The sequence below is a fragment of the Oncorhynchus kisutch genome, linkage group LG30 (genome assembly GCF_002021735.2).
Source record: "Oncorhynchus kisutch isolate 150728-3 linkage group LG30, Okis_V2, whole genome shotgun sequence".
Lineage (NCBI taxonomy): Eukaryota > Metazoa > Chordata > Actinopteri > Salmoniformes > Salmonidae > Oncorhynchus > Oncorhynchus kisutch.
In genome coordinates this window covers 24,632,702-24,659,374 of record NC_034203.2, presented here as the reverse complement: position 1 = coordinate 24,659,374, position 26,673 = coordinate 24,632,702, and the positions used below count along the sequence as shown (strand labels likewise).

The window sequence follows — 26,673 nt, the reverse complement described above, 5'->3', positions numbered from 1 at the left end:
TTAATCTTGTGGGGTCATATTTTACTGTAAAATTTACTTCAAAGAGGTTTAGAGAATGAAAATTGTTGATCTATTTGTGCTGTGGTTTGGTGAGAGGGAACTGTTCCTCACTTTGGCAGTTAGGGAAGGTGTGGTGTCCTGGTCGACAGCGGTCACATTGCCTGCCTTCCACCCCTTCACGGCACATGCAGCGCCCTGACGCATCACACAGCTCCAGAACTGATCCACGTCGGTCACACAAACACTCTGAAAATAAATACAAAATAAAAATACGTTATTGACTGCAGACACACTATCTGAATGTAAATAAACACAGAAGACACATTTCAACACACAACACCAGAAAAGCTAGATTGAGGCTCAATATATAATGGGAAGCCCCACAGCCTTTCCCACGACATGTGCCATTAGCAATGGGACTTTCTTTAACACAGTTTAAGATTCAATTCCTTCTTGTCAGGACACTGGATGAAAGTAAATTATTTTTGTCGCCCACATTCCCAGACAAACAATAAAAATCGGAGACTGAGACAGAGTAAAAGACATCCTTTATATCCTTGTTTCAAATAAAAACAAGCTATTTTTCTAATCTGGCATTTTCCCCCAAGTTGATCCCAGCGAGAGAGAAAACAAAGTCAACCGGAAATTTGGGAGGGGACCGTTCATAGATATTAATAGAATGTCTGTTTGTTTCTCCCTGAACCATCCCAGCTGACCCAGTGGCATCATGGGAAGAAGACATGCTGGCAACCATCAGGCAAGAAAGAGCACTTAACCTTCAGAACCCCATTAAAGAAAACATGCTGATATTCCAAAGTCGGGATCTTGAAATCAGATGAGTACACAGTGCAGTTTGACACAAAGTAAACCCATTTGGATTGAGTGGTCCCCTAAAAGGTCTAGTAATCCTCTGTTTTATGACCTGCCCTGTCCATATATAACTCAAAGGCATGGCCCACAGAAAGTGTCTGAGGCAGTGCTCTCTACAAGCAGGACATCTCAAATAGAGAGAGAGTGGGAGGGAGGGAGAGAGAGAGAGAGAGAGAGGATGAGGGGGAGAGAGAGAGAGAGAGAGAAAAAAAAACCCACAGAGACAGATTCTCAGCCTCATTCCTTTAGAGGTGTCAGGAGCCCTACTGCCTTACAGGAGTCAGAGCTGAGGTGCTGTAAAAGCTGTTAGTCTAGCGTAGGGTAGTCTAATCACACTCACGTTGACAGCTGGGTGGTCCGAAATAACCAGCAGGGCAGGCAGTGGGCCCTGTGGATAGAGATGAAAGAAGGAGGGGGAAGGAGAGGGAGACACAGAGACAGAGTGAGAGAGAGGGGGGTGCAGGGAGAGGGGGAGAAAGAGAGAAAAAGAAGGTGTAAAGAAGGTGATAAACTAAATCAGATAAACAAGATCATTATCAGAGTGATCAGACTAACATATAACAAGAAAATTGGTAGTTTATGTTTATGTGGTCATGTTTTGTCTTGTTATAAAAGGGTATGTTAGATTACATTACACTGTGGTTACATTATAGTATAATGTGTACAACACTTACCCACTATATGGCCGGCAGGAGATTTAGTGGTGGGCTGGTAGATTGGATATCCTGATTTAAAAGAAAAGTGTAAAATCTATTTCAACACCATGAATATCTACAGTGGTTTGTGTGCTGTGCTCTACCCCAGTAATCTTGTAATCTACTTGGTATGAGGAACAAGCTAAGAGCTAGTAGGAAAGAAATTGTACTGAGCACCCCTTGAAAATGCAAAATACTGCAACATCATTTTAATCAGACTGATTCATGAGCTTTAAGACAAAGACCAAAAAGAAAACCTCCTGGCAAATAGAGATATTGTTGATGATAGCAGCCCACCCCAAACAGAACCTGATTTAGTTACTACCAGGGAGTCTGTCTACTATTCATGTTTAGACTGCTCTTGGAGCACTCACAGCCTCCAAAAGATAAAATCCTGCTTTTAATAATCGCATCCAGTAATAAATCTCTGTACTGTATTAATAAAATGCCAACCCAAATTCTTCATTCCACATTAAATCTTCTGTTTATATGACAAGGGAAAGCTAACCACCTGGGGTCGATTACTCACTCATTAGAATTTCTGTATAAAACCTCCGTATAAAAGTTGACATGAAAGGTTTAGTTAATGATTTGTGTCTACCATAGCTAAATCAACGGGGTAATCAAGATATGTATACAGCCCCTTTAGTTTTTACTGTGGAAGGCATGATTAGACTATGGGGATGAGGAGGTTCGTTTTGGAATTTAGCCAGGACAACATCATGTTTCACTTTCTATGGGATTGGACTGATCCAGAGAACATCAGTTAAACAGATTCCAGATTTACAATATCAGTAAACAGTGAGGAACAGAACGCATCTTCAAGATGACACTGTCCTTGTTAATACAGCAACTGTGGAAAGACATGAGAGTGGGCATGAAAGTAACATATATTAGTCAACTGTGTTTCTAATAAGGACTTGGTCATTTAAGAAAATAGACATGCTCCTTTGGGAGAATAGATAGACAGTACAGTAGAACTGCCAAACTCTCTCACAAACACATAGTGTGACACATGGGGATTGTAAGGGCTTGTCAATCATGGCTTTTGGTCGGACACCATGTGAAGCACGAGGAATGTTCTGAATACAGAGTTGAAACATGACCTTATGCATCATCACGCACTGACACAATGTCTAAAGGTCAATAATCAGAATACGAGAAGAACGAACAACTCAACCTAAAGACATGCAGGGTGAGGCGTGTGTCTGTGTTGGTGAAGGTGAAGGTACGACAGAATGAGGAGAGTGTGGTAAAGGATTGATATTTCATTTCTTCTGAGAATATGTTGTAGCAGTACTGCAGTCTTTGGATGAGTAGCCTTCACTGTAATTTGTATTAATGTATTTATTGTGTGTTTATATATCTATGATCCTAAAATGTAAATTCATTATTACATGCAAATCCAGTTCATTGACATTTTCCAATCAACTCAAACTTTACCTTTGTGTGAATGTACAGTATTTCAACTCTGTAATCAGAACATTCCTCGTGCTTCTCATGGTGTCAGACCAAAGTCCATGATTGACAAGCCCTTACTTAAAGGACGTCGCTACATAGAATGTAGAATGTCCCTTTAATTGTCAGTTGACTACTTATGAGCCTTTCTAATTAGCTAATTGCACACACCTGTGGCTTCCTGCTTCAAGTGCTCAATTTCTTTAAAAATGGAGGATGATGTTCAGTGTGAGGAGGACTGCTGGTATTGCATGAAAGTTTTAATAAAAATAGCCTATCACCATCTCTTCAATGTGAGAGGGCATCGGCCAGCTCCCTCACACAGCTCCACAGAAAACATATCCTGCATACTTGTTTTTTTTTTTCAGATCTGGGAATGTTGATCCAAAACATGAAATAATTCAACAAAAATTCTTACATGTTATATAGGAATGAGGTCAATTAGCCTTCTTCCGATCCCAACTCCTCACAACATTTTGCATGGGCTCTTACTGTATAGTAAAGCTTCCTCTGAGGTCAAAAGCAGGACTTCCTCAATTAAGAGCTTCTGAAGGAGTTTCCTTCCTCACCCTGTGTCCAAATGTAAACCAAGCTAGGGCAGGGCTATATTATACGCCTTCTTATTTGTTATTCATTCATACGTTTGTTCATTCTCCCACTGGTCATTCAGTCATTTATTTGTTGTTCGTTGGTTAATTAGCTCGTCTGTCCGACCAGCCATCCCTTCATTCAGTCATTAATTTCCTCTGCGTACAACATATTTCCAATCCCAAATAATTGCTTTATACAAATAATTGGTACATCTTAGAAATGAGGAGAGTTTACGTACTGATGCACTGCGGGTAGCCATAGTAACCATCTGCACAGCGTTCACAGTTGTTTCCCGTGAATTCTGCCCGGCATCGGCAGCGTCCTGTCCCCATCTCACAAGCAGCAGTCGTCCTGGCATCACACCTGCAGGCTGTAGTCACACACACACACACACACACACACACACACACACACACACACACACACACACACACACACACACACACACACACACACACACACACACACACACACACACAGTCATGGGAAAAGACTGCTCTTGCTGCTTGTGACATACAGTGCATTCGGAAAGTATTCATACCCCTTCGCTTTTTCCACATTTTATTGCAATTCAGCCTTATTTTAAATTGATAAAAAAAAAAATCTTATCAACCTACACACAATACCCCATAATGACAAAGCAAAAACAGGTTTAGACCATTTTTTTACTGAAATATTACATTTACATAAGTATTCAGACACTTTACTCAGTACTTTGTTGAAGCACCTTTGGCAGTGATTACAACCTTGAGTTTTCTTGGTAAGACGCTAAAAGCTTGGCACACCTGTATTTGGGGAGTTTCTCCCATTATTCTCTGCAGATCCTCGGAAGCTCTGTCAGCTTGGAAGGGGAGCATCACTACACAGCTATTTTCAGGTCTCTCCGGAGATGTTAGATCGGGTTCAAGTCCAGGCTCTGGCTGGGCCACTCAAGAACATTCAGAGACTTGTCCCAAAGCCACTACTGCGTTGTCTTGGTTGTGTGCTTAGGGCCGTTGTCCTGTTGGAAGGTGAACCTTCACTCCAGTTTCAGGTCCTGAGCGCACTGGAGCAGGTTTTCATGAAGGATCTCTCAGTACTTTGCTCCTTTCATCTTTCCCCTCAATCCTGACAAGTCTTCCAGTCCCTTCAGCAGAAAAACATCCCCACAGCATGATGGTACCACCACCATGCTTCACCGTAGGGATGGTGCCAGGTTTCCTCCAGACATGACTCTTGGAATTCAGGCTGGAGATGGTTGTCCTGGAAGGTTCTCCCATCTTCACAACGGAACTCTGGAGCTCTGTCAGAGTGACCATCGGGTTCTTGGTCACCTCCCTGACCACGGCCCTTCTCCCCCGATTGCTCAGTCTTGGTGGTTCCAAACTTCTTCCATTTATGAATGATGAAGGCCACTGTGTTCTTGGGGACCTTCAATGTGTTCTTGGGTACCCTTCCCCAGAGCTGTTCCTCGACACAATCCTGTCTCGGAGCTCATTCCTTTGACCTCATGGCTTGGTTTTTGCTCTGACATGCACGGTCAACCATGGGACCTTATATAGACAAGTGTGTGCATTCCAAATCAATCAATTGAATTTACCACAGGTGGACTCCAATCAAGTTGTAGAAACATCTCAAAGATAATCAGGATGCACCTGATCTCAATTTCTAGTCTCATAGCAAAGGGTCTAAATACTTATGCAAGTATCTGTTTTTAATTTTTTATACATTTGCAAAAATGTCCAAAACCTGTTTTCGCTTTTTCATTATGGGGTATTGTGTGTAGATTGATGAGGAATAAGAGTAAGGCTGTAACATAACAAAATGTGGAAAAAGGGAAGGAGTCTGAATACTTTCCGAATGCACTGTATACGACAACAATCAAAGAAAATTATGATGGAGCTAACAAGATTTCACAGTCTGTGTTTTCCCAAGAAAACACCTTCCGCTGTTGAGCTCACTTAAGGGTTTAGAAGCATTTCCTATACATGCGATGCATTAGTTTCTCATCCAAACTGACATCAGAATGGAAATTAAATTAACATACTATGTGGGCATAAACAGCACAGTAACGTCAGGATTGTGTTTTATCAATCTCCTGCTAAATTGTCTCTCAGTCAGATTATATGTGACACACACAAATATGTATGGTCACAGTTTTGTGTTATTTTAATTTTCTTTAATTTAAGAGATGTGCACCTTATTTTTTAAACTAAATATTCTGTTTAAGAATATACAGTTGAAGTTAGAAGTTTACATACACCTTAGCCAAATACATTTAAACTCTGTTTTTCACAATTCCTGACATTTAATCCAAGTAACAATTCTCTGTCTAAGGTCAGTTAGGATCACCACTTTATTTTACGAATGTGAAATGTCAGAATAATAGTAGAGAGAATTATTTATTTCAGCTTTTATTTCTTTCATCACATTCCCAGTGGGTCAGAAGTTAACATATACTCAATTAGTATTTGTAGCATTGCCTTTAAATAGTTTAATTTGGGTAAAACATTTCGGGTAGCCTTCCAAAAGCTTCCCACAATAAGTTGGGTGATTTTTGGCCCATTCCTCCTGACAGAGCTGGTGTAACTGAGTCTGGTTTGCAGGCCTCCTTGCTCGCACACGCATTTTCAGTTCTGCCCACACATTTTCGATAGGATTGAGATCAGGTCTTTGTGATGGCCACTCCAATACCTTGTCTTTGTTGTCCTTAAGCCATTTTGCCACAACTTCGGAAGTATGCTTGGGGTCATTGTCCATTTGGAAGACCCATATGCAACAAAGCTTGAGATGTGGCTTCAATATATCCACATAATTTCCCTTCCACTTCTTGTGAAGTGCACCATTCCCCCCTGCAGCAAAGCAACCCCACAACATGATGCTGCCACCCCCACGCTTCACGGTTGGGATGGTGTTCTTCAGCTTGCAAGCGTCTCCCTTTTTCCTCCAAACACAACGATGGTCATTATGGTCAAAGTTCCATTTTTCTTTCATCAGACCAGAGGACATTTCTCCAAAAAGTACGATCTTTGTCCGCATGTGCAGTTGCAAACCATAGTCTGGCTTATTTATGGCGGTTTTGGAGCAGTGGCTTCTTCCTTGCTGAGCGGCCTTTCAGGTTATGTTGATATAGGACTCGTTTTACTGTGGATATAGATACTTTTGTACCTGTTTCCTACAGCATCTTCACAAGGTCCTATGCTGTTGTTCTGGGATTGATTTGCACTTTTCGCACCAAAGTACGTTCATCTCTAGGAGACAGAACGTGTCTCCTTCCTGAGCGGTATGACGGCTGCGTGGTCCCATGGTGTTTATACTTGCGTACTATTGTTTGTACAGATGAATGTGGTACCTTCAGGCGTTTGGAAATTGCTCCCAAGGATGAACCAGACTTGTGGAGGTCTACAATGTTTTTTCTGAGGTCTTGGCTGATTTCTTTTGATTTTCCCATGATGTCAAGCAAAGAGGCACTGAGTTTGAAGGTAGGCCTTGAAATACATCCACAGGTGTAACTCCAATTGACTCAAATGATGTCAATTTACCTATCAGAAGCTTCTAAAGCCATGACATAATTTTCTGGAATTTTCCAAGCTGTTTAAAGGCATAGTCAACTTAGTGTATGTAAACCTCTGACCCACTGGAATTGTGATACAGTGAATTATAAGTGAAATAATCTGTCTGTAAACAATTGTTGGAAAAATGACTTGTGTCATGCACCAAGTAGATGTCCTAACCGACTTGCCAAAACTATAGCTTGTTAACAATTAATTTGTGGAGTGGTTGAAAAACGAGTTTTAATGACTAAGTGTATGTAAAATTCCGACTTCAACTGTATATCAGATGGACCGTCATTATGGTTTGGAAGAGGCCGCTGTCTTAGTCAACCAGTGTTCAAATTATTGATTGTCAAATTATAAATGTTTCGCTTGTTCACATAAACATTGTCACGCCCTGACCTTAGAGAGACGTTTTATTTCTCTATTTGGTTAGGTCAGGATGTGATGTGGGGTGGGCATTCTATGTTTTGTTTTCTATGTTTCTTTATTTCTATGTTTTGGTCGGGTATGGTTCTCAATCAGGGACAGCTGTCTATCGTTGTCTCTGATTGGGAATCATACTTAGGTAGCCCTTTATCCCTCCTTCAGTGTGGTTAGTTGACTTGTGTTAGTGGCATTTAGCCCTTGTAAGCTTCATGGTTGTTTATCTGGTTTCTTGTTTTGTTGGCGTCATTCCATAATAAAGGAAAATGTACGCTCACCACACCGCACTTTGGTCCACTTATTCCTTCCAGGAAGACGGCCGTGACTGTCACGCCCTGACCGTAGATTGTTTATATTTTTAGTTTGGTCAGAGTGTGATGTGGGTATTCTTTCTTTGTCTATGTGTTTGGCCTGGTATGGTTCTCAGTCAGAGGCAGCTGTCTATCATTGTCTCTGATTGAGAGCCATACTTATGTAGCCTGTTTTCCCATTTTGAGTTGTGGGTGATTGTTTTCTGTCTCTGTGTCTGCACCAGACAGAACTGTTTCGTTTTCGTTCGTTCTCTTGTTATTTTGTTTTTGTGTTCAGTTTTAATAAATATTAACATGGACACGTACCACGTTGCATATTAATCTGATCCTTCCTACTCCTCCTCAGAAGAGTAGGAAAATCATTACAGTGACAAACATAGACAAGAGCAATTTGTTTTGTAGTTAGTCATAATTCAGCAAGAAAATTAAATTGCCTTCCATGCATTCTGTTCTATATAATAATTGCCTTTTTTCTCCATGAAGCCCACACAGGTTCTTCTTACTTGAATGAACAAAAAATATGTATCCTGACAAATACCAAATGACCTTTACTTTACACATTAATTCTATTCTCTAATAAGGTCCGTAGGGCTTTTTCCAAGAGAGATGGTTTCTGCTGTGCTGGTGCAGACACATCCTGCTTCTGTCATTTGTCACACAGTAGGGGTGGTTTTCTAGGATAATCTATGGCCCTATTCCTACTTTATAGTGAACTAATTATCACCTTTTTAGATGAACAAAGATACAGTTTAGGCTATAAAAAATATATGTTTAGTTTTATTGTTGAATGTTTTTCAGTTGTTCAAATGGATTACCTGGTAAACCATATCTCCTGATTTCTAGAATAATCTCAAAAAGCTGTATTACTTTAGTAAAGCCTGCTGTAACTCTGGGGATGCATCTATCATCATGAGTTAACCCTGTTGACCTCTGTTGTGCTTTCAAGGGATCACAAGCCACGTGTCAACCTGTTACTGTAATTTAATTTACTATTATTAGTTGGGCTACTACAGCTGTATATGGATTACTACAGTAAATGGGTTACCTTACACTCCAGTACCACATTCATTTGCCTGTTGTATGACATGTTCCCTTCATAATTATGATGGATCTGCATTTCAAATGGTCACAGGCTAGTGTTTACAATCTCAAATTGAAGCATCATTGTTTTCCTTGAAATTACAGTATTTGATTGAATATGAGAACATTATATTAAAACGTAAGATTCATATGAATGTCTTCTCATCTGAGGTTTTAGATGCAGAGGAGGGCTAACAAGGTGACTATGGGAACACAGTTTTACTGTAGGACTTGTTACTTCACTCCAGAACAACCCAGGCCACTCCTTCTCCCCCTCCCTCCATCCCCCCTTTCATCCCGATGCAACATTTAACAGAGATGGAGAGATGGAGTAGGAAAGACTTGAGGACAGATACTTCAAGTTTAAAATAGGAGGGCTGTTGTCACGCCCTGGCCTTAGTATTTTGTGTTTTCTTTATTATTTTGGTCAGGCCAGGGTGTGACATGGGTATTTATGTGGTGTGTTTTGTCTAGTTATTTTTTTGTAGGTTATGGGATTGTGGTTTAGTGAAGTAGTCTAGGTAAGTCTATGGTTGCCTAGAGTGGTTCTCAATCAGAGGCAGGTGTTTATCGTTGTCTCTGATTGGGAACCATATTTAGGCAGCCATATTCTTTGAGTGTTTCGTGGGTGATTGTTCCTGTCTCTGTGTTTGTTGCACCAGATTTTTCACGTTTATTGTTTTTGCATATTGTTCGTATTTTCATCTTTATTAAAGATGTTTATAAATAATCACGCTGCATTTTGGTCCTCCTCTCTTTCACCGGAAGAAAACCGTAACAGAATCACCCACCACAACAGGACCAAGTGGCGTGGTGACAGGCAGCGGCAGCAGGAGCAGCAAAATCCAGATTTCTGGACATGGGAGGAAATCTTGGACGGTAAAGGACCCTGGGCACAGCCAGGAGAATATCGCCGCCCCAAAGAAGAGCTGGAGGCCGCGAAGGCGGAGAAGCGCTGGTATGAGGAGGCAGCACGGCGACGTGGATGGAAGCCCGAGAGTCAGCCCCAAAAATTTCTTGGGGGGGCACACAGGGAGTATGGCGAAGCCAGGTAGGAGACCTGTGCCAACTTCCTGTGCTTACCGGGGGGTTAGAGAGACCGGGCAGGCACCGTGTTATGCTGTGGAGCGCACGGTGTCTCCAGTGCGGGTGCATAGCCCGGTGCGGTACATACCAGCTCCTCGTATCGGCCGGGCTAGAGTGGGCATCGAGCCAAGTGTCATGAAGCCGGCTCTACGTATCTGGTCTCCAGTGTGTCTCCTTGGGCCGGCTTACATGGCACCAGCCTTGCTATTCCACCTCGCCGCACTGGCAGGGCGACCGGGAGCATTCAACCAGGTAAGGTTGGGCAGGCTCGGAGCTCAAGAGCTGCAGTGCGCCTGCACGGTCCGGTCTATCCAGTACCACCTCCACGCACCAGCCCTCCGATGGCAGCTCCCCGCACCAGGCTTCCTGTGCGTGTCCTCGGCCCAGTACCACCAGTGCCAGCACAATGCACCAGGCCTACAGTGCGCTTCGCCTGTCCAGCGCTGCCAGAGCCTTCATCCTCGTCAGCACTGCCGGAGTCTTCCGCCCCTCCGGCGCCGCCGGAGTCTCCCGCCTGTCATGAGCCGCCAGAGTCTCCCGTCTGTCATGAGCCGCCAGAGTCTCCCGTCTGTCATGAGCCGCCAGAGTCTCCCGTCTGTCATGAGCCGCCAGAGTCTCCCGTCTGTCATGAGCCGCCAGAGTCTCCCGTCTGTCATGAACCGCCAGAGTCTCCCGTCTGTCATGAGCCGCCAGAGTCTCCCGTCTGTCATGAGCCGCCAGAGTCTCCCGTCTGTCATGAGCCGCCAGAGTCTCCCGTCTGTCATGAGCCGCCAGAGTCTGCCGTCTGTCATGAGCCGGCAGAGTCTCCAGTCAGCATGGAGCAGCCAGAGTCTCCAGTCAGCATGGAGCAGCCAGAGTCGCCAGTCAGCATGGAGCAGCCAGAGTCGCCAGTCAGCATGGAGCAGCCAGAGTCGCCAGTCAGCATGGAGCAGCCAGAGTCGCCAGTCAGCATGGAGCAGCCAGAGTCGCCAGTCAGCATGGAGCAGCCAGAGTCGCCAGTCAGCATGGAGCAGCCAGAGTCGCCAGTCAGCATGGAGCAGCCAAAATGTCACACGACCTGAGGAGCAGAGGACCTGTAACTAACGTTTCAACTGCGATGGCAAATGTGAATGGTAATGGGGCCGACTCCTGTCCAACTGTTACAGAGCCTCATGTGGTCACACTCCCCAGAGATCTTCAGAACCTCCGTACGGTTCTGGTCTCGGAAATTACAGCTACCATTGCCACTCAGCTCAAAACTGCCATCGGCGCTGCTCTGGCCCACTTCTCCGCCGTCCTAGATGGTGTCCGAGCCGCTGCGGATGAACAAGGCCGCCGAATTGACGGTGATGGGAAAATCAAAAGAAATCAGACAAGACCTCCACAAGTCTGGTTCATCCTTGGGAGCAATTTCCAAACGCCCAAAGGTACCACGTTCATCTGTACAAACAATAGTACGCAAGTATAAACACCATGGGACCACGCAGCTGCAATACCGCTCTGGAAGGAGACACGTTCTCCTAGACATGAACGTACTTTGGTGTGAAAAGTGCAAATCAATCCCAGAACAACAGCATAGGACCTTGTGAAAATGCTAGAGGAAATGGGTACAAAAGTATCTATATCCACAGTAAAACGAGTCATATATCAACATAACCTGAAAGGCTGCTCAGCAAGGAAAAAGCCACTGCCCCAAAACCGTTTGCAACTGCAAATGGGGACAAAGATCGTACTTTTTGGAGAAATGTCCTCTGGTATGATGAAACAAAAATGTAACTATTTGGCCATAATGACCATCGTTATGTTGTGAGGTAAAAGGGGGAGGCTTGCAAGCCGAAGAACACCATCCCAACTGTGAAGCACGGGGGAAGCAGCATCATGTTGTGAGGGTGCTTTTGCTGCAGGAGGGAATGGTGCACTTCAAAAACTAGATGGCATCATGAGGCAGGAAAATGATGTGGATACATTGAAGCAACATCTCAAGACATCAGACAGGAAGTTAAAGCTTGGTCGCAAATGAACAATGACCCAAGCATACTTCCAAAATTGTGGCAAAATGGCTTAAGGACAACAAAGTAAAGTTATTGGAGTGGTCATCACAAAGCCCTGACCTCACTCCTATCGAAAATATGTGGGCGGAACTGAAAATGTGTGTGCGAGCAAGGAGGCCTACAAACCTGACTCAGTTACACCAGCTCTGTCAGGAGGAATGGGTCACAATTCACCCAACTTACTGTGGGAAGCTTGTGGAAGGCTACCCAAAATGTTTTAAAAATGTTTTACCCAAGTTAAACAATTTATAGGTAATGCTAGCAAATACTAATTGAGTGTACGTAAACTTCTGACCCACTGGGAATGTGATGAACAAATAAATAATTCTCTCTACTATTATTCTGACATTTCACACTTAAAATAAAGTGGTGATACTTACTGGCTTAAGACAGGGAATTTTTACTAGGACTAAATGTCAGGAATTGTGAAAAACTGAGTTTAAATGTATTTGACTAAGGTGTATGTAAACTTCCGACTTCAACTGTATATATGTTACTCTCTTTGTGTTTCTTGTTTTGTTTATTTATTAAATGTATTCACTCCCTAAACTGGCTTCCCGACTCTCAGCGTACATTGTTACAGAATGACGACTCAACAAATGGAAACATCGGGGACTGTTTTTTGTTTTGTTTTGGTGTTGGGGGTGATGTCGGGTCCAGGTGTTGGACCCAGTGCTACCTGGGAGGCCTCAGCCGGTTTGTAGGCTCCCATGTCTCAGCGGGATCGATAGGCTCCCAAGCCGAAGCTGGGTGAACAGATTCCTGTGCCTCAGCCAGTTTATCAGGTTCACTCCTCAGCCGGTTCGTCAGGTTTCTGCGCCTCAGCAGAGGCGACCAGTCCGCTCCGGATCCCCAGGATCGTCCCTGGGGTTAGCGTCATGTGGCTGGAGCTGAACGAGCCGGAGAGGGGGTACTGTCACGTATGCTCTCTCTCCGGTGCTCTAGGTCGTCATGCTCCCGCGCCTCAGCCAGTTCGGTAGGTTCCCGGTCCGCTCCTGATCCCCGGGATCATCATCATGGTCGGCGTCCTGCAGCTGGAGCCGCGCGTTGACCTACCTTACCATTTTGTGAATACCTTTTCAAATATATTTCACGACTGGTGCTACGGAGCCTCTCCGCATTAGGATAGGAAGGTTTTCTGTTTATATGCACCGATGCTGCGCTGTTTCTATTCGCTGGGGAGGGGAGGGGGAGTGACATATTCGGTCCAAATTTATTTGATTATTTTTTTTCAATTTCCCTTAGCTTTTTTAATCAGTTTTCTCTTATCTTAGCAAATGCTTGGTCTGTTTTCACACCTTTTTCATGTCAATATTTTAAAATCAAATCAAATCCAATTTTATTTGTCACATACACATGGTTAGCAGATGTTAATGCGAGTGTAGCGAAATGCTTGTGAAGGCTAATCTTATAAAGTTCAGGCAATGAACAATCCTGTCAAGAGGTCTAGGGTCTTCTCTCATTTGAAAAAGCTAAAAGCAGATGTGGTATTTTTTTTTACAAGAGACCCATTTACGCATTAAAGATCACTCAAGGCTGCAAAACTCCAGGTTTAGTCAGGTTTTCCATTCAGACTTTAACTCCAAAGCCAGAGGGGTTGCAATTTTGGTTAGTAAAAATACATTTCTCTACTACTAATGTTATTTCAGACAGATATTTAATCATAACTGGCACCATTTGGCACACACCTGTATTATTGGTCTATGTATATGCTCCTAATTTTGATGATGTTGAATTTGCCAATGGGTTGCTGAGGAAAATCATTTCTCTGAACACCCATCTTTTGATATTTGTCGGGTATCTGAATTGTGTTATTAGCCCGGCTTTAGACCGCTCCAACCCCAGAACTATCTCTCCCTCTGCTATGTCAAAGTCCTTCTCAGATTTTATGGTTCAGAATGGGTGTACAGATCCCTGGAGATGTCAGAATCTCCAGGCAAGAGAGTATTCTTTCATTTCACATGTACACCATTATTTTTCTCGTATTAAATATTTCTTTATTTGATCATAAGTTACTTCCAAATGTCACCTCTTCTGAATATTTACCCATTGTAATTTCTGACTATGGACCTTTAGCCCTCGACAGACTCTTACTCCTCTCTGGAGATTCAATTCTCTTCTCCTGTCTGATGCAGACTTCTGTAACCTTATCTCCACTTCTACTGATCATTTTCTTTTTTCAAATCAGACAAGCTCAACCTCTCATTCTCTCTTATTGGAATCACTTAAGGCCTATCTTAGAGGATAATTCTTCTCATTTAAAAAAATTTTAGAAAGCTAAACTCACTAAATAACTCAATAAAGCCTTCCTTGACTTAGACCATCAGTATGCCCAGACGCCATCCCCAGAGCAATATAAGCAACGCTTGAACTTACAATACGACTTCAATCTCTTGTCCACTACAGATGCAAAATGGTTACTATTGCATTCATGTGGTACCTACTATGAACATGGCGACAGGGCAAGTAGTCTGCTCGTACACCAGTTAAAACACAGTTTACCCATCTGATTCCCAAAATGAATGATTCCTCTAATAGCTTGATTTCTGACCCTACGGGGATCAATGACAGCTTCAAATCTTTCTATTCCTTTCTATTTCCATCAGATACTGCCAATATGACTACATTTTGGGTGAACTGGAGACTCCCACAGTTGAGGCTGAAACTGCAGATGACCTTGATTCCCCTCTCAGCCTTCAGTCTATCAAGTCAATGCAGAGCAGCAAGGCTCCAGGGCCTGATGGGTTTACAACTGAGTTCTTTAAGAAATTCTATACCAAGTTAGCCCCTTTACTTTTATCTGTGTATAATGAATCACTTGAACGTGGCTCGTTCACCCCTAACACAGGCTTGGTTTACAACTACTGAGCACAGGTTTACATATGCTCGGCAGAATGAGTGACTAATTGGTCGAGGTAGTATCGAATGAGGAAAACAGGAATTGTATCTAACATGTCACCATATACAATAACATGTCTTCATATACTATAGAATGGGAGTCCAACGGACTTCAGTATAAATGATCCCTATTGTCTTTGTAAGCTATGAGCAGGTAAAACAATATCTATGGATTTTCTATCACGTTAAATCATTCATTTGTTACAGGTTTCAATATCAGCCAATGGAACAGGTTACAGTTTGCAACAGCACAGTGAGTGGCGAATGGGCATTGACCTTAATTGAGTTTGTGACTACTTTGCTCTTTTCTAAGCACTGAGGGCAACCATTTTAATTCCATCACCTCTCAAAGCCCAATCACAACTTGCAGCTATTTATGTGGCGAGGAACAACAACGACATACTATGCTAGCAATGTACACAAGTGTGGCACTGAATTTAGCAACAATACAAGTGGCTAGTGCTAGTGGTTGGTGCCACTGTGTGTATGTGTGTGCCTGTCAGAAACAACACCAAAGTCTATGGAAGTCTCTGTTCCATTTTGGTCTTACGTATTAGTCATAGGTCAGAAAGCAAGCTACACTAGGTCTTTACTAAACATTAATACCCCAACTATTTTTATATACAGTACCAGTCAAAAGTTTGGACACCTACTCATTCAAGTTTTTTAAAAGTTTTTTTACTATATTTACTACATCGTAGAACAATAGTGAAGACATCAACACTAGGAAATAACACATATGGAATCATGTAGTAACAAAAAATATATATTAGTAGTATAAGTATAAGTAGCCACCCTTTGCCTTGATGACAGCTTTGCACACTCTTGGCATTCTTCATGAGGAATGCTTTTCCAACAGTCTTGAAGGAGTTCCCACATATGCTGAGCACTTGTTGGCTGCTTTTCCTTCACTCTGCGGTCAACTCATCCCAAACCATTTCAATTGGGTTGAGGTCGGGTGATTATGGAGGCCAGGTCATCTGATGCAGCATCATCACTCTCCTTCTTGGTCAAACAGCAGATGACCCAGCATCAGGAAAATGACCTGGCCTCCATAATCACCCGACCTCAACCCAATTGAGATGGTCTGCATCTCACAAAGACATGGCGGTTGGAACCAAAAATCTCAAATTTTGACTCATTAGACCAAAGGACATATTTACACCAGTCTAATGTCCATTGCTTGTGTTGCAAGTCTCTTCTTCTTATTGGTGTCAATTTGACCACGAAGGCTTGATTCACGCAGTCTCCTGTGAACAGTTGATGTTGACATGTGTCTGTTACTTGAATGCTGTAAAGCATTTATTTGGGCTGCAATCTGAGGTGCAGTTAACTCTAATGAACTTATCCTCTGCAGCAGAGATAACTCTCACATGAGTAACGCCCTCGTCTTCATTTCCTGTGGCGGTCCTGATGAGAGCCAGTTTCATCATAGCGTTTGATGGTTTTTGCGACTGCACTTGAAGAAACGTTCAAAGTTCATGAAATTGACTGATGTTCCGGATTGACTGACGTTGACTGATGTAGAAAATAGTAAAAATAAAGAAAAACCCTTGAATAAGTAGGTGTGTCCAAACTTTTGAATGGTACTGTACTGCAACTAAATGTGATACGTTCACATCATTAGGCACTTAGGAAAAAAGGAAGACACTACGACCATAGAGAAAGGAAAAACTGAGAAATACAGTTTGAAGAGAAGGTAGGGTCTCACTCACGAATACAGCCACTGTGAGACTGTGGAGGCACTCCATGGGGTCTGTAGAATCCATCAGCACAAAGCTCACAGTTCACCCCCGCCGTGTTGTGCTAGTGAGAGGGAAATAGACAGAGATATCAGACAAACGCCACACAACACACTCCTGTCCTGCTTTAGAATGAATGGAGTGAGTGGGTCAGAGGGACACAATGTTTTGGAGGGCAACTAAGGTTCCTCTAAAGCAAGAAGACAAAATGCAAAACTGTTTTCTAAAACTATAGATAAATGTTTGTATCAAACACACCTTACAGTTACTAATCTATCTGTTTGCATTTGGGACCTTATCTTCTTTCACACTGAGTGTGCATGCCGTGTTCAATGGCTTGTTTAAACATGCTTCCTGCAAGGGCATTTTAGTCCCAAATGATAATAGTGCATCTCATAATTGTTTTTGTGAAACATTACTTTGTCTTGGGAGATTTAGTCAAAATGAGCTGGCTGACATCTTGTTTGATTTGGAAGACATGCCAACGTTTGCACAGAGAGGGATTTATCTAAATGCCGTTTGCACAAGGAGTTTAGTACAGAGAATATCCACCGTGTGTACGTTGACTTAAAACTGATCCGTGCTTTTTGAAATTTCCATTACAGACCTCCATGCCTGCTCGTAGATCTGGGTCATGTTCATTATCGCACAAAATAGCAAAACGTTTTCCAATGGCACAGAAAGAAATATGTGTGTTTTTTATTGGACAAATGCTGCTAACAGATCTGTGACCACCTCCTGTTGAACACGGAACGAGAGAGAGCTCGATTTGTTGTTTTAGGCGTAGCAGCTAGCCTAGCTGCTAGCTAGCTGCCTATCAAGCTAGCAAGGTTTTCATGAAGGGTTGAACGCAGCCAGGGACACGGTTAGCCATTGTGGCTGGGACCATGAATTGTCCCGGGCTTGTGGCTGTCTAGACCCCTGCTGTTAGTTGTTGTTGTGACCTACTTGTTGTGTGTGTATGTACTGACATGTATGTGTAACTGATAGACACACACACACACACACACACACACACACACACACACACACACACACACCATGTTAATGTTTTTAAATGTATGTAAATTGTAAACTATTTTGTCTGTAATGTCTTTTTCATTTAATGTCGGACCACAGTAAGACTAGCTGTCGCCTTTGGCGTCGGGTAATGGGGATCCTAATAAATCATATCAAATGCAAGTTTCACTCCATTCACTTCTGTTTTGTGCCTACTGAACACTACCCCTGTTCTCATTCTATTGTAGGCATGCTTCCGGGTTCATCTTAAAGAGCACCCACATGCATGTTATACATACCATACAAAATGCCAAAATTACAATGTTGCATGCCCCGCATAAAATCCAAAAGATGGACATATATTGATGAGAATATCAAAATATAGTCTATGGCGCTTATCTCTCATGCGCACACACACACGCACACACACACACACACACACACACACACACACACACACACATCTATTCAGACTTGAAACGGGCTTCATACCTGGCAGTTGATGCACACTCCTCCCCCGTTGTAACTGCCGAAGGTGTCTAAACTTTCTGTCCTCTGCTCCACCTCTGGGTCGTAATAACACTCAGTGGCATGTGAATGGCACTGACAGGCTATGAGAAAAAACAGAAACAAACACACAAATCAGAGACACACACGAAACAGACACGCACACACAGACAGGTAAGAGTCAGTACTGTATTTTATATATTATATCTAGCTACTATCCGTTACTATCCGTTACTATCCTTTACTATCCGTTACTATCCGTTAGTATCCGTTAGTATCCGTTAGTATCCGTTAGTATCCGTTAGTATCCGTTAGTATCCGTTAATATCCGTTAATATCCGTTACTATCCGTTACTATCCGTTAGTATCCGTTAGTATCCGTTACTATCCGTTACTATCCATTAATATCCGTTACTATCCGTTACTATCCGTTAATATCCGTTCCAAAAAGTGCAACTATAAAGTCTATCAAGCTCAAAACGATTTGTTTTAATGTCGTATAGAGCGGTTTCTTTTTTTAAACAATCTTTATTAAGAGCTGTCATTTTATTGTGAGGAACTGCAGTTTTATCAGACATTGTTTCTGTTTTGTTCTCTGTTATGTGAGGCCTTTTAACAGGACTGTACTTCCTCTAATTTCTCCTGTAAAACCTCCTCCTAAATCTGCCTGGTTAATGTTTATGAATGGTTAGGGTGCATTTGTAATACGAGAGTGTACTGATTGAATTACAGACTTCTCCCTTGCTATCTCTCTTTTGCTCTCTCTTGTTCTGCGGTTGTAGAGTTACAGGGTCAAGTTTCAGCATCTCCGACTCAGGATCTTGTCAACAGGCCAAGGCAATTTGGAACCAGCTGGCATTGGGACTGACTGGCCGGCTGTATAGAGTACAGCAGTAGTGGCGCTGGGCTAGCTACAGTAGACTGCATACAGTGCAGTTCATCACCACATACCACATGAGTAACGCCCTCAACAGTTTGCTGAGGACTCTTCCTAGTTCCAACACCATATCAGGGCATTTAGCACTGAAGCTAACGGTAGAAGAGATGGTGGGAGAATCATAAAGATAAAATATTGCTACCATGGAAAGAAAAAAATACATGCATATAAAACTCCTTTGTGACAAAGCAGAGATAGTAAACAACGGTCATACCCACATACCTAGTTAACAATATCGTGGCATCACAAACCAAACTATGCTGGCTTGGCTATTAGTTCTTTACAAGTTGTACTTTTCAGCACAGTTCCAGTAATTATGTATTGTCGTGGATGTGCAAGCAGGGCCGTTCAGTACAGCTTGGTTTGGCTTGGTTTGACTCAGTAGTGTGAATAGAGAACAGATACAGCAGAGCGAGGGTGGAGCATGGCACTAACGTTGGGACACAGACAGAACAGTCAGAGAACAAAGAGAAGAGGGTGAGGATGGAGACTGATTAAGAGAGGAGGGTGACAATGGAGGGTGACAGAGAGAGGAGGGTTGAGGGGAATAAAGCGAGGAGGGTAAGGGTGGAGGGTAGCAAAGAGAGGAGAGTGATGGTGGAGGGTGGTACTCACGTTGGCACTCATTGGGACTGTCTGTCGTCGCCACCCGCCATGGCTTCTGGTTGAACCCTGGACAGCAACGGTCACATGACTCACCACAGGTGTTGTGTTTGCACTCGCACTGCAGCCTAAAGACAGGAGGAGAAAAGAAGAGACATCTGGGTTTCCTGCATCATTCTGTCACGTATGACTCTCCAAGAACGGCGCCGGAGGGGATGGCTGCTGTTTTACGTGCTCCTAACCAACTGTGCTATTTTGTTCATTTTTTGCGTTGATTTTGTACATAATGTTGCTGCTACCATCACTTATGACCAAAAATAACTTCTGGACATCCGCACAGCAATTACTCACCTCGAACTGGACGAAGAAGATTTTTCTTTACAGGGACATTAAAAACGAGTCGTGGGTTTACGACAACATGGATAACATACAGCTGGCAGGGTTTTCGGTCCATCGGCAAGACAGAACAGCTGCCTCCGGTAAGGGGTGGCGGTCTGTGTCTATTTGTAAATAACAGCTGGTGCACGAAATCTAATATTAAGGAAGTCTCAAGGTTTTGCTCACCTGAGGTAGAGTATCTCATGATATGCTGTAGACCACACTATTTACCAAGGGAGTTTTCATCTATATTTTTCGTAGTTGTCTATTTACCACCACAAACCGATGCTGGAATTAAGACGGCACTCAACGAGCTGTATAGGGCCATAAACAAACAAGAAATTCTCATCCAGAAGCGGCGCTCCTAGTGGCCGGGGACTTTAATGCAGGGAAACTTAAATCTATATTACCTCATTTCTACTAACATGTTAACTGTGTCACGCCCTGATCTGTTTCACCTTTCCTTGTGATTGTCTCCACCCCCTCCAGGTGTCGCTGATTTTCCCAAGTGTATTTATCCCTGTGTTTCTTGGCTCTCTGTGCCAGGTGCACGGTGTTTCCTCTGACACATTGGTGCGGCTGGCTTCCGGGCATCCGGCGCTGTGTTAAGAAGCAGTGTGGCTTGGTTGGGTTGTGTCTTGTATGTTTCCAAGTCAACCAGCGGTTTTCCCCGTTCTTTTGCTTTTTGCATTTCTCCTTTTTCTAGTCCTCCTGGTTTTGACCCTTGCCTGTTTCTGGACTTTGTAACCCGCCTGCCTGACCATTCTGCCTGCCTTGACCACGAGCCGGTCTGCCACTCTGTACCTCCTGGACTCTGATCTGGTTTTGAACTTTTGCCTGTACACGACCATTCTCTTGCCTACTCCTTTTGTATTCATAAACATTGTAAGACTCCAACCATCTGTATCTGGGTCTCGCCTTGTGTCATGATAAAATGTGCAACCAGAGGAAGACAAAAAAAAAACTTGAGACCACCGTTACTCCACACACAGAGATGCGTACAACGCTCTCCCTCGCCCTCCATTTGGGAAATCTGACCATAACGCTATCCTCCTGATTCCTGCTTACAAGCTAAAACTAAAGCAGGAAGTACCAGTGACTCACTCAACAAGGAAGTGGTCAGAGGACGCAGATGCTAAGCTACAGGACTGTTTACCTAGGACAGACAGGAAAAGGTTTTGGGATTCTTCCGATGGCATGGAGGAGTACACCACAACAGTTACTGGCTTCATCAATAAGTGCATTGATGACGTTGTCCCCAGTGACCATACGTACGTACATACCCTAGCCAAAAGCCATGGATTACAACAGTGACACTGAAGCATGCATGAGAACATCAGATGTTCTGGATGACTGTGTGATCACGCTCTCCATAGCCGATGTGAGTAAGACCTTTAAACTGGTTTAAACAACATTCACTAGGCCACAGGGCCAGACGGACTACCATGATGTGTACTCTGAGCATGCACTGACAAGTGTCATTTTATTTTGTATTTTTTTGTGTGTTTTTTTTATTTTTAATTTTACCCATTTTTCTCCCCAATTTCGTGGTATCCAATTGTTTAGTAGCTACTATCTTGTCTCATCGCTACAACTCCCGTACGGGCTCGGGAGAGATGAAGGTTGAAAGTCATGCGTCCTCCGATACACAACCCAACCAAGCCACACTGCTTCTTAACACAGCGCCGGAAGCCCGGAAGCCAGCCGCACCAATGTGTCAGAGGAAACACCGTGCACCTGGCAACCTTGGTTAGTGCGCACTGCGCCCGGCCCGCCACAGGAGTCACTGGTGCGCGATGAGACAAGGATTTCCCTACCGGCCAAAACCCTTCCTAACCCGGACGACGCTAGGCCAATTGTGCGTCGCCCCACGGACCTCCCGGTCGCGGCCGGTTACGACAGAGCCTGGGCGCGAACCCAGAGTCTCTGGTGGCACAGCTGGCGCTGCAGTACAGCGCCCTTAACCACTGCGCCACCCGGGAGGCACAAGTGTCATTTTCAACCTGTCCCTGACCGAGTCTGTAATACCAACATGTTTCAAACAGACCACCATAGTCCCTGTGCCCAAGAACACAAAGGTAACCTGCCTGAATGACTTCTGATCCGTAGCACTCACGTCTGCAGCTATGTGCTGCTTTGAAAGGCTGGTCATGGCTCACATCAACACCATTATCCCAGAAACCCTAGACCCACTCCAATTTGCATACCACCCCAACAGATCCACAGATGATGCAATTTCTATTGCACTCCACACTGTCCTTTCCCACCTTGACAAAAGGAACACCTATGTGAGAATGCTATTCATTGACTACAGCTAAGTGCTCAACACCATAGTGCCCTCAAAGCTCATCACTAACCTAAGGACCCTGGGACTAAACACCTCCATCTGCAACTGGATCCTGGACTTCCTAACGGCCGCCCCCAGGTGGTAAGGGTAGGTAACAACACATCTGCCATGCTGATCCTCAACACAGGGCCCCCTCAGGGGTGAGTACTCAGTCCCCTCCTGTACTGAGAACGACTCTAACACCATCATTAAGTTTGCCAACGACACAACAGTGGTTGGCCTGATCACAGGCAGCTTACAGGGAGGAGGTCAGAGACCTGGCAGTGTGGTGCCAGGATAACAACCTCTCCCTCAATGTGATCAAGACAAAGGAGATGATTGTGGACTACAGAAAAAGGAGGACCGAGCTCGTCCCCATTCTCATCAACGGGGCTGTAGAGGAGCAGGTTGAGAGCTTCAAGTTCCTTGGTGTCCACATCATCAACAAACTAACATGGTCCAAACACACCAAGACATTGGTGAAGAGGGCATGACAACACCTATTCCACCTCAGGACACTGAAAAGATTTGTCATGGGTCCTCAAATCCTCAAAAAGGTCTACAGCTGCACCATCAAGAGCATCCTAAGTGGTTGCATCACTGCCTGGTATGGTAACTGCTCGACCTCCGACCGCAAGGCGCGACAGAGAGTAGTGCGTATGGCCCAGTACATCAATGCGGCCAAGCTTCCTGCCATCCAATACCTCTAGACCAGGCGGTGTCAGAGGAAGGCCGAAAACATTGCCAAGGACTCCAGCCACCCTAGTCATTGACTGTCCTCTCTGCTACCACACGACAAGCGGGACCGGAATGCCAAGTCTAGGTCAAAAAGGCTTCTTAACAGCTTCTACCCCCACTCTTGAACAGTTAGTGAAATGGCTACCCGGACTATTTGCATTGTCCCCACCCTACCCCCCATTTTTACGCTGCTGCTGCTACTCTCTGTTTATTATCCTTGCATAGTCACTTTACCTCTACCTACATGTACACATTACCTCAATTACCTCAACTAACCGGTGCCCCAGCACATTGACTCTGTACATGAACCCCGTGTATATTAGCCTCGCTACTGTTATTCCATTGTTGCTCCTTAATTATTTGTTATATTTCTATTTTTCTTAAAACTGCATTGTTGGTTAAGGGCTTGTAATTAAGCATTTCACTGTAAGGTCTACACCTGTTGTATTCAGATCATGTGAAAATAAAATGTAATTTCATTTTGAAGAGAGGATGTCATGTAGCCTACCTGTATATAATCAATATAGAGCATCTCTACTCAAAAGCATCTTCATGCAGTGTAAGGTGTAAAACAGTCAAATAACTTCCAAAGTGAGTGAAGCAAATACAATGGATAGATCAGTCGTCACTGTCAAACTACAGTATGATGTCATTAACCCTTATTGTTTTTCATTGCCGATAAAATACATCACCTCTATAACAACATCATCTTGGCCTCTTGCCAACGGTTTACATCACACTTACAATTACTACTAATCAGTATAACTAAAATAACCTGTTGCCTTTTTACAATGGCAATGCCAGGAAACAAACAGATGAGGTCATTTCCTTTCTATCAAACCACCAACTATCTCTTCAATCTCAGACACAGATGCTCTAAACTACACCAACAACAGGTTTAATCTCATCCCATACATTCCAGAAAACCACCTGACTGAACACAACACATCCATTCAAACCTGTAAACCATGAATAAACAATCTAGAAAAGAAGAGTTTATCATTCTGGATTGCTCAATGGATCCTCTCCTCTTTCTTTGGGGGAAATGTTTACATACATAATACGCGTATTACAGTGAATGAATGATAGACAGATCATTCAATTGTAAGCATCAACAATAAGAACCTAAGTTAAAAATAAACAATGTTTTAGCTTGTCAAAAACAAGTGCAGAGGCTTGATGTTACAGGTGAAGGTAAGAAAAGGGCTCAACTCACCGATTCGGGTTGCCTTGGTTACGTCCCCCACACACCTGTGCATGGCCGTGACAAACGCAGCGTCCCCCGACACTGATGTCTTTGATGCTGTAGTAATACTGTCAACCACACAGAGAGGGAGGAACACCGTCAGAATATTGTAGCAGAACCAAAACAATCAGCTCTATTTGAAACACTACATATCAACCTCACTTAAACAAACCTAGCCATTGTCGGGCACCGCAGCTGATCTGAGTCACATTGGGTTAACTGGTTTTTAGTCATGGTCTAGGCCACAGACCCTCACTAGCATCATTTAAGATGCATTTATACAGGTACAGTACCAGTCAAACGTTTGGACACACCTACTCATTCCAGGGTAACCAAAGAAGTAACCAAAGGAGTTAAATAAATCATCCAAACTATTTCATGTCTTCACTATTATTCTACAATGAAGAAAATTATAAAAAATAAAGAATAACCCTGGAATGAGTAGGTGTGTCCAAACGTTTGACTGGTACACGTACACACACACTCCGGACATTGCTCATCCTAATATTGATATATTTCTTAATTGCATTATTTTTTAATAGCATTTGTGTATATTGTTGTGAATGGTTAGATATTACTGCACTGTTGGAACTAGGAACACAAGCATTTCGCTACATTTGATTTGATGAGGCAGCAGGTAGGCTGCATATAACAGGTTGGTGTGAGACAACGTCATTGTGTTTTGTACTCTGCTGGCGGTGCATTTCTTGTTGAGTTGAGCTGTATTGAACTGAATTGATCTGAACTGTAATGAACTGAATTGGGTGCCTGTGCTGCTGTTGTGCCACTCAGTCTCACCCTGCGTGTGACAGTGGGGTCCCTCTGGGCCTTGGAAATGAGGTGCCCCAACAGAGTGCTGGTCCTGAGGAAGTGCAGGCGGATGTTGGTGGCTTTGGTGAAATCTCTCAGCACTGGAGAATAGCTGAAGTTCTTAGAGCCCGGGCGACCGTTGACCAGGGACACCACAATCTGGGACAACAACACAACATCACTCAGACAACAATATCCCCATCAATCTACAGAAGTAGTAGTCTTTAGGTACATTTCACAGGATTCATCAATTCCCATTCCCAATTCAGTTTCTCACCTCTCCGTTCTCCAATGGGACAGTTTTAGAGTACTCTGTGGTGCAGATCTGGTCGTCATCTCCAACTATGCGTCCATTCGGTTGTTTGCCAAACCTCTCAATGCACTCCCTTTCAGAATCTGATATCAAGAACACAAAGAGTGGTCTGTCAAATACACAGGAGGTTGGTGGCCCCTTAATTGGAAGGAGGACGGGCTCATAGTAATGGATGGAACGGAATAAATGGAATGGTATCGAGCTCAAACACAATGTTTCCATGTGTTTTTATACCATTCCATTGACTCCATTCCAGTCATTATTATGAGCTGTCCTCCTCTCAGCAGCCTCCTGTGGTCAAATACCATCATCTCTCTATCAGGGGCCCACATTGACAGGCCTTGGTGGTTATTTGTCTAAAATACTTTCTTCATCAAATTCTTCATCTGCATCTTTTTCCTCTGATCTTATCCATCACTATAAGAAGAAAAAAAGCATGTAGCCTTGTCTGAACCAGAACGGCCCATAGGGCAGAAGTCTATATGCTGTTTCTGTAGTATGAGGCAGCTTGATGTACAAGTACACCCCCTGGAGAGGACGCTAGTCTATTGCAGGGCCTTGACTGTAACCCTGAATCGAAATTGGAATGTTGAACAGTGAAAAATCGTTGCCATTTTTATGAAGATACATCTACTGAATAACAAGAATCAAGACTATTTCATACATAGAGCCAGGAGTATATAAATCGTCGAGAGAGAGAAAATCCTCAAATTAAATTCAAAAGGAGAGATGAGGCACAGCTGTTTCTGCTGGGAAGGTGTGTGTGCTCACACACATGCCTCACAGGGACGGGACATGTCTTCACTTTGAGAGCAGGCTGGTGAGTCTGTGTAGGCCAGGGGGCGGTATATAGGAGAGACTAGGCCTACTGACTGGATCATAGATGCATCATAAGTCACTCATAAACCAAGCTTTTTGCACTCATGGTTAAGTATTAGTATTACAGCTCTGTAGAACAGCACGTTATGGGCTTCACAAATCTTTTACGAAGACATTTCGTCACAATATGACATTTTCATCTGTGTGGTAATGTTTGCCAGTTCCCTCTAGTCTGCATTCAGCAGCAACACATCTGAATTTCAAGGTATATGAAAAA

The 26,673-nt window shown here is 43.5% G+C and overlaps 1 protein-coding gene across 1 annotated transcript in view; it reads right to left on the bottom strand.

Annotated features, from left to right (window-relative positions):
• LOC109874715 (laminin subunit alpha-3-like) overlaps positions 1–26,673 on the bottom strand; it is a 110,258-nt gene that overhangs the window by 60,643 nt on the left and 22,942 nt on the right. Inside the window, 10 exon segments of the mRNA XM_031809694.1 lie at positions 112–246; positions 1,211–1,258; positions 1,545–1,595; positions 3,853–3,984; positions 16,694–16,784; positions 18,212–18,330; positions 19,779–19,894; positions 24,425–24,522; positions 25,253–25,423; positions 25,542–25,660. Of these exon segments, the coding sequence (XP_031665554.1) occupies positions 112–246; positions 1,211–1,258; positions 1,545–1,595; positions 3,853–3,984; positions 16,694–16,784; positions 18,212–18,330; positions 19,779–19,894; positions 24,425–24,522; positions 25,253–25,423; positions 25,542–25,660 (1,080 nt within the window).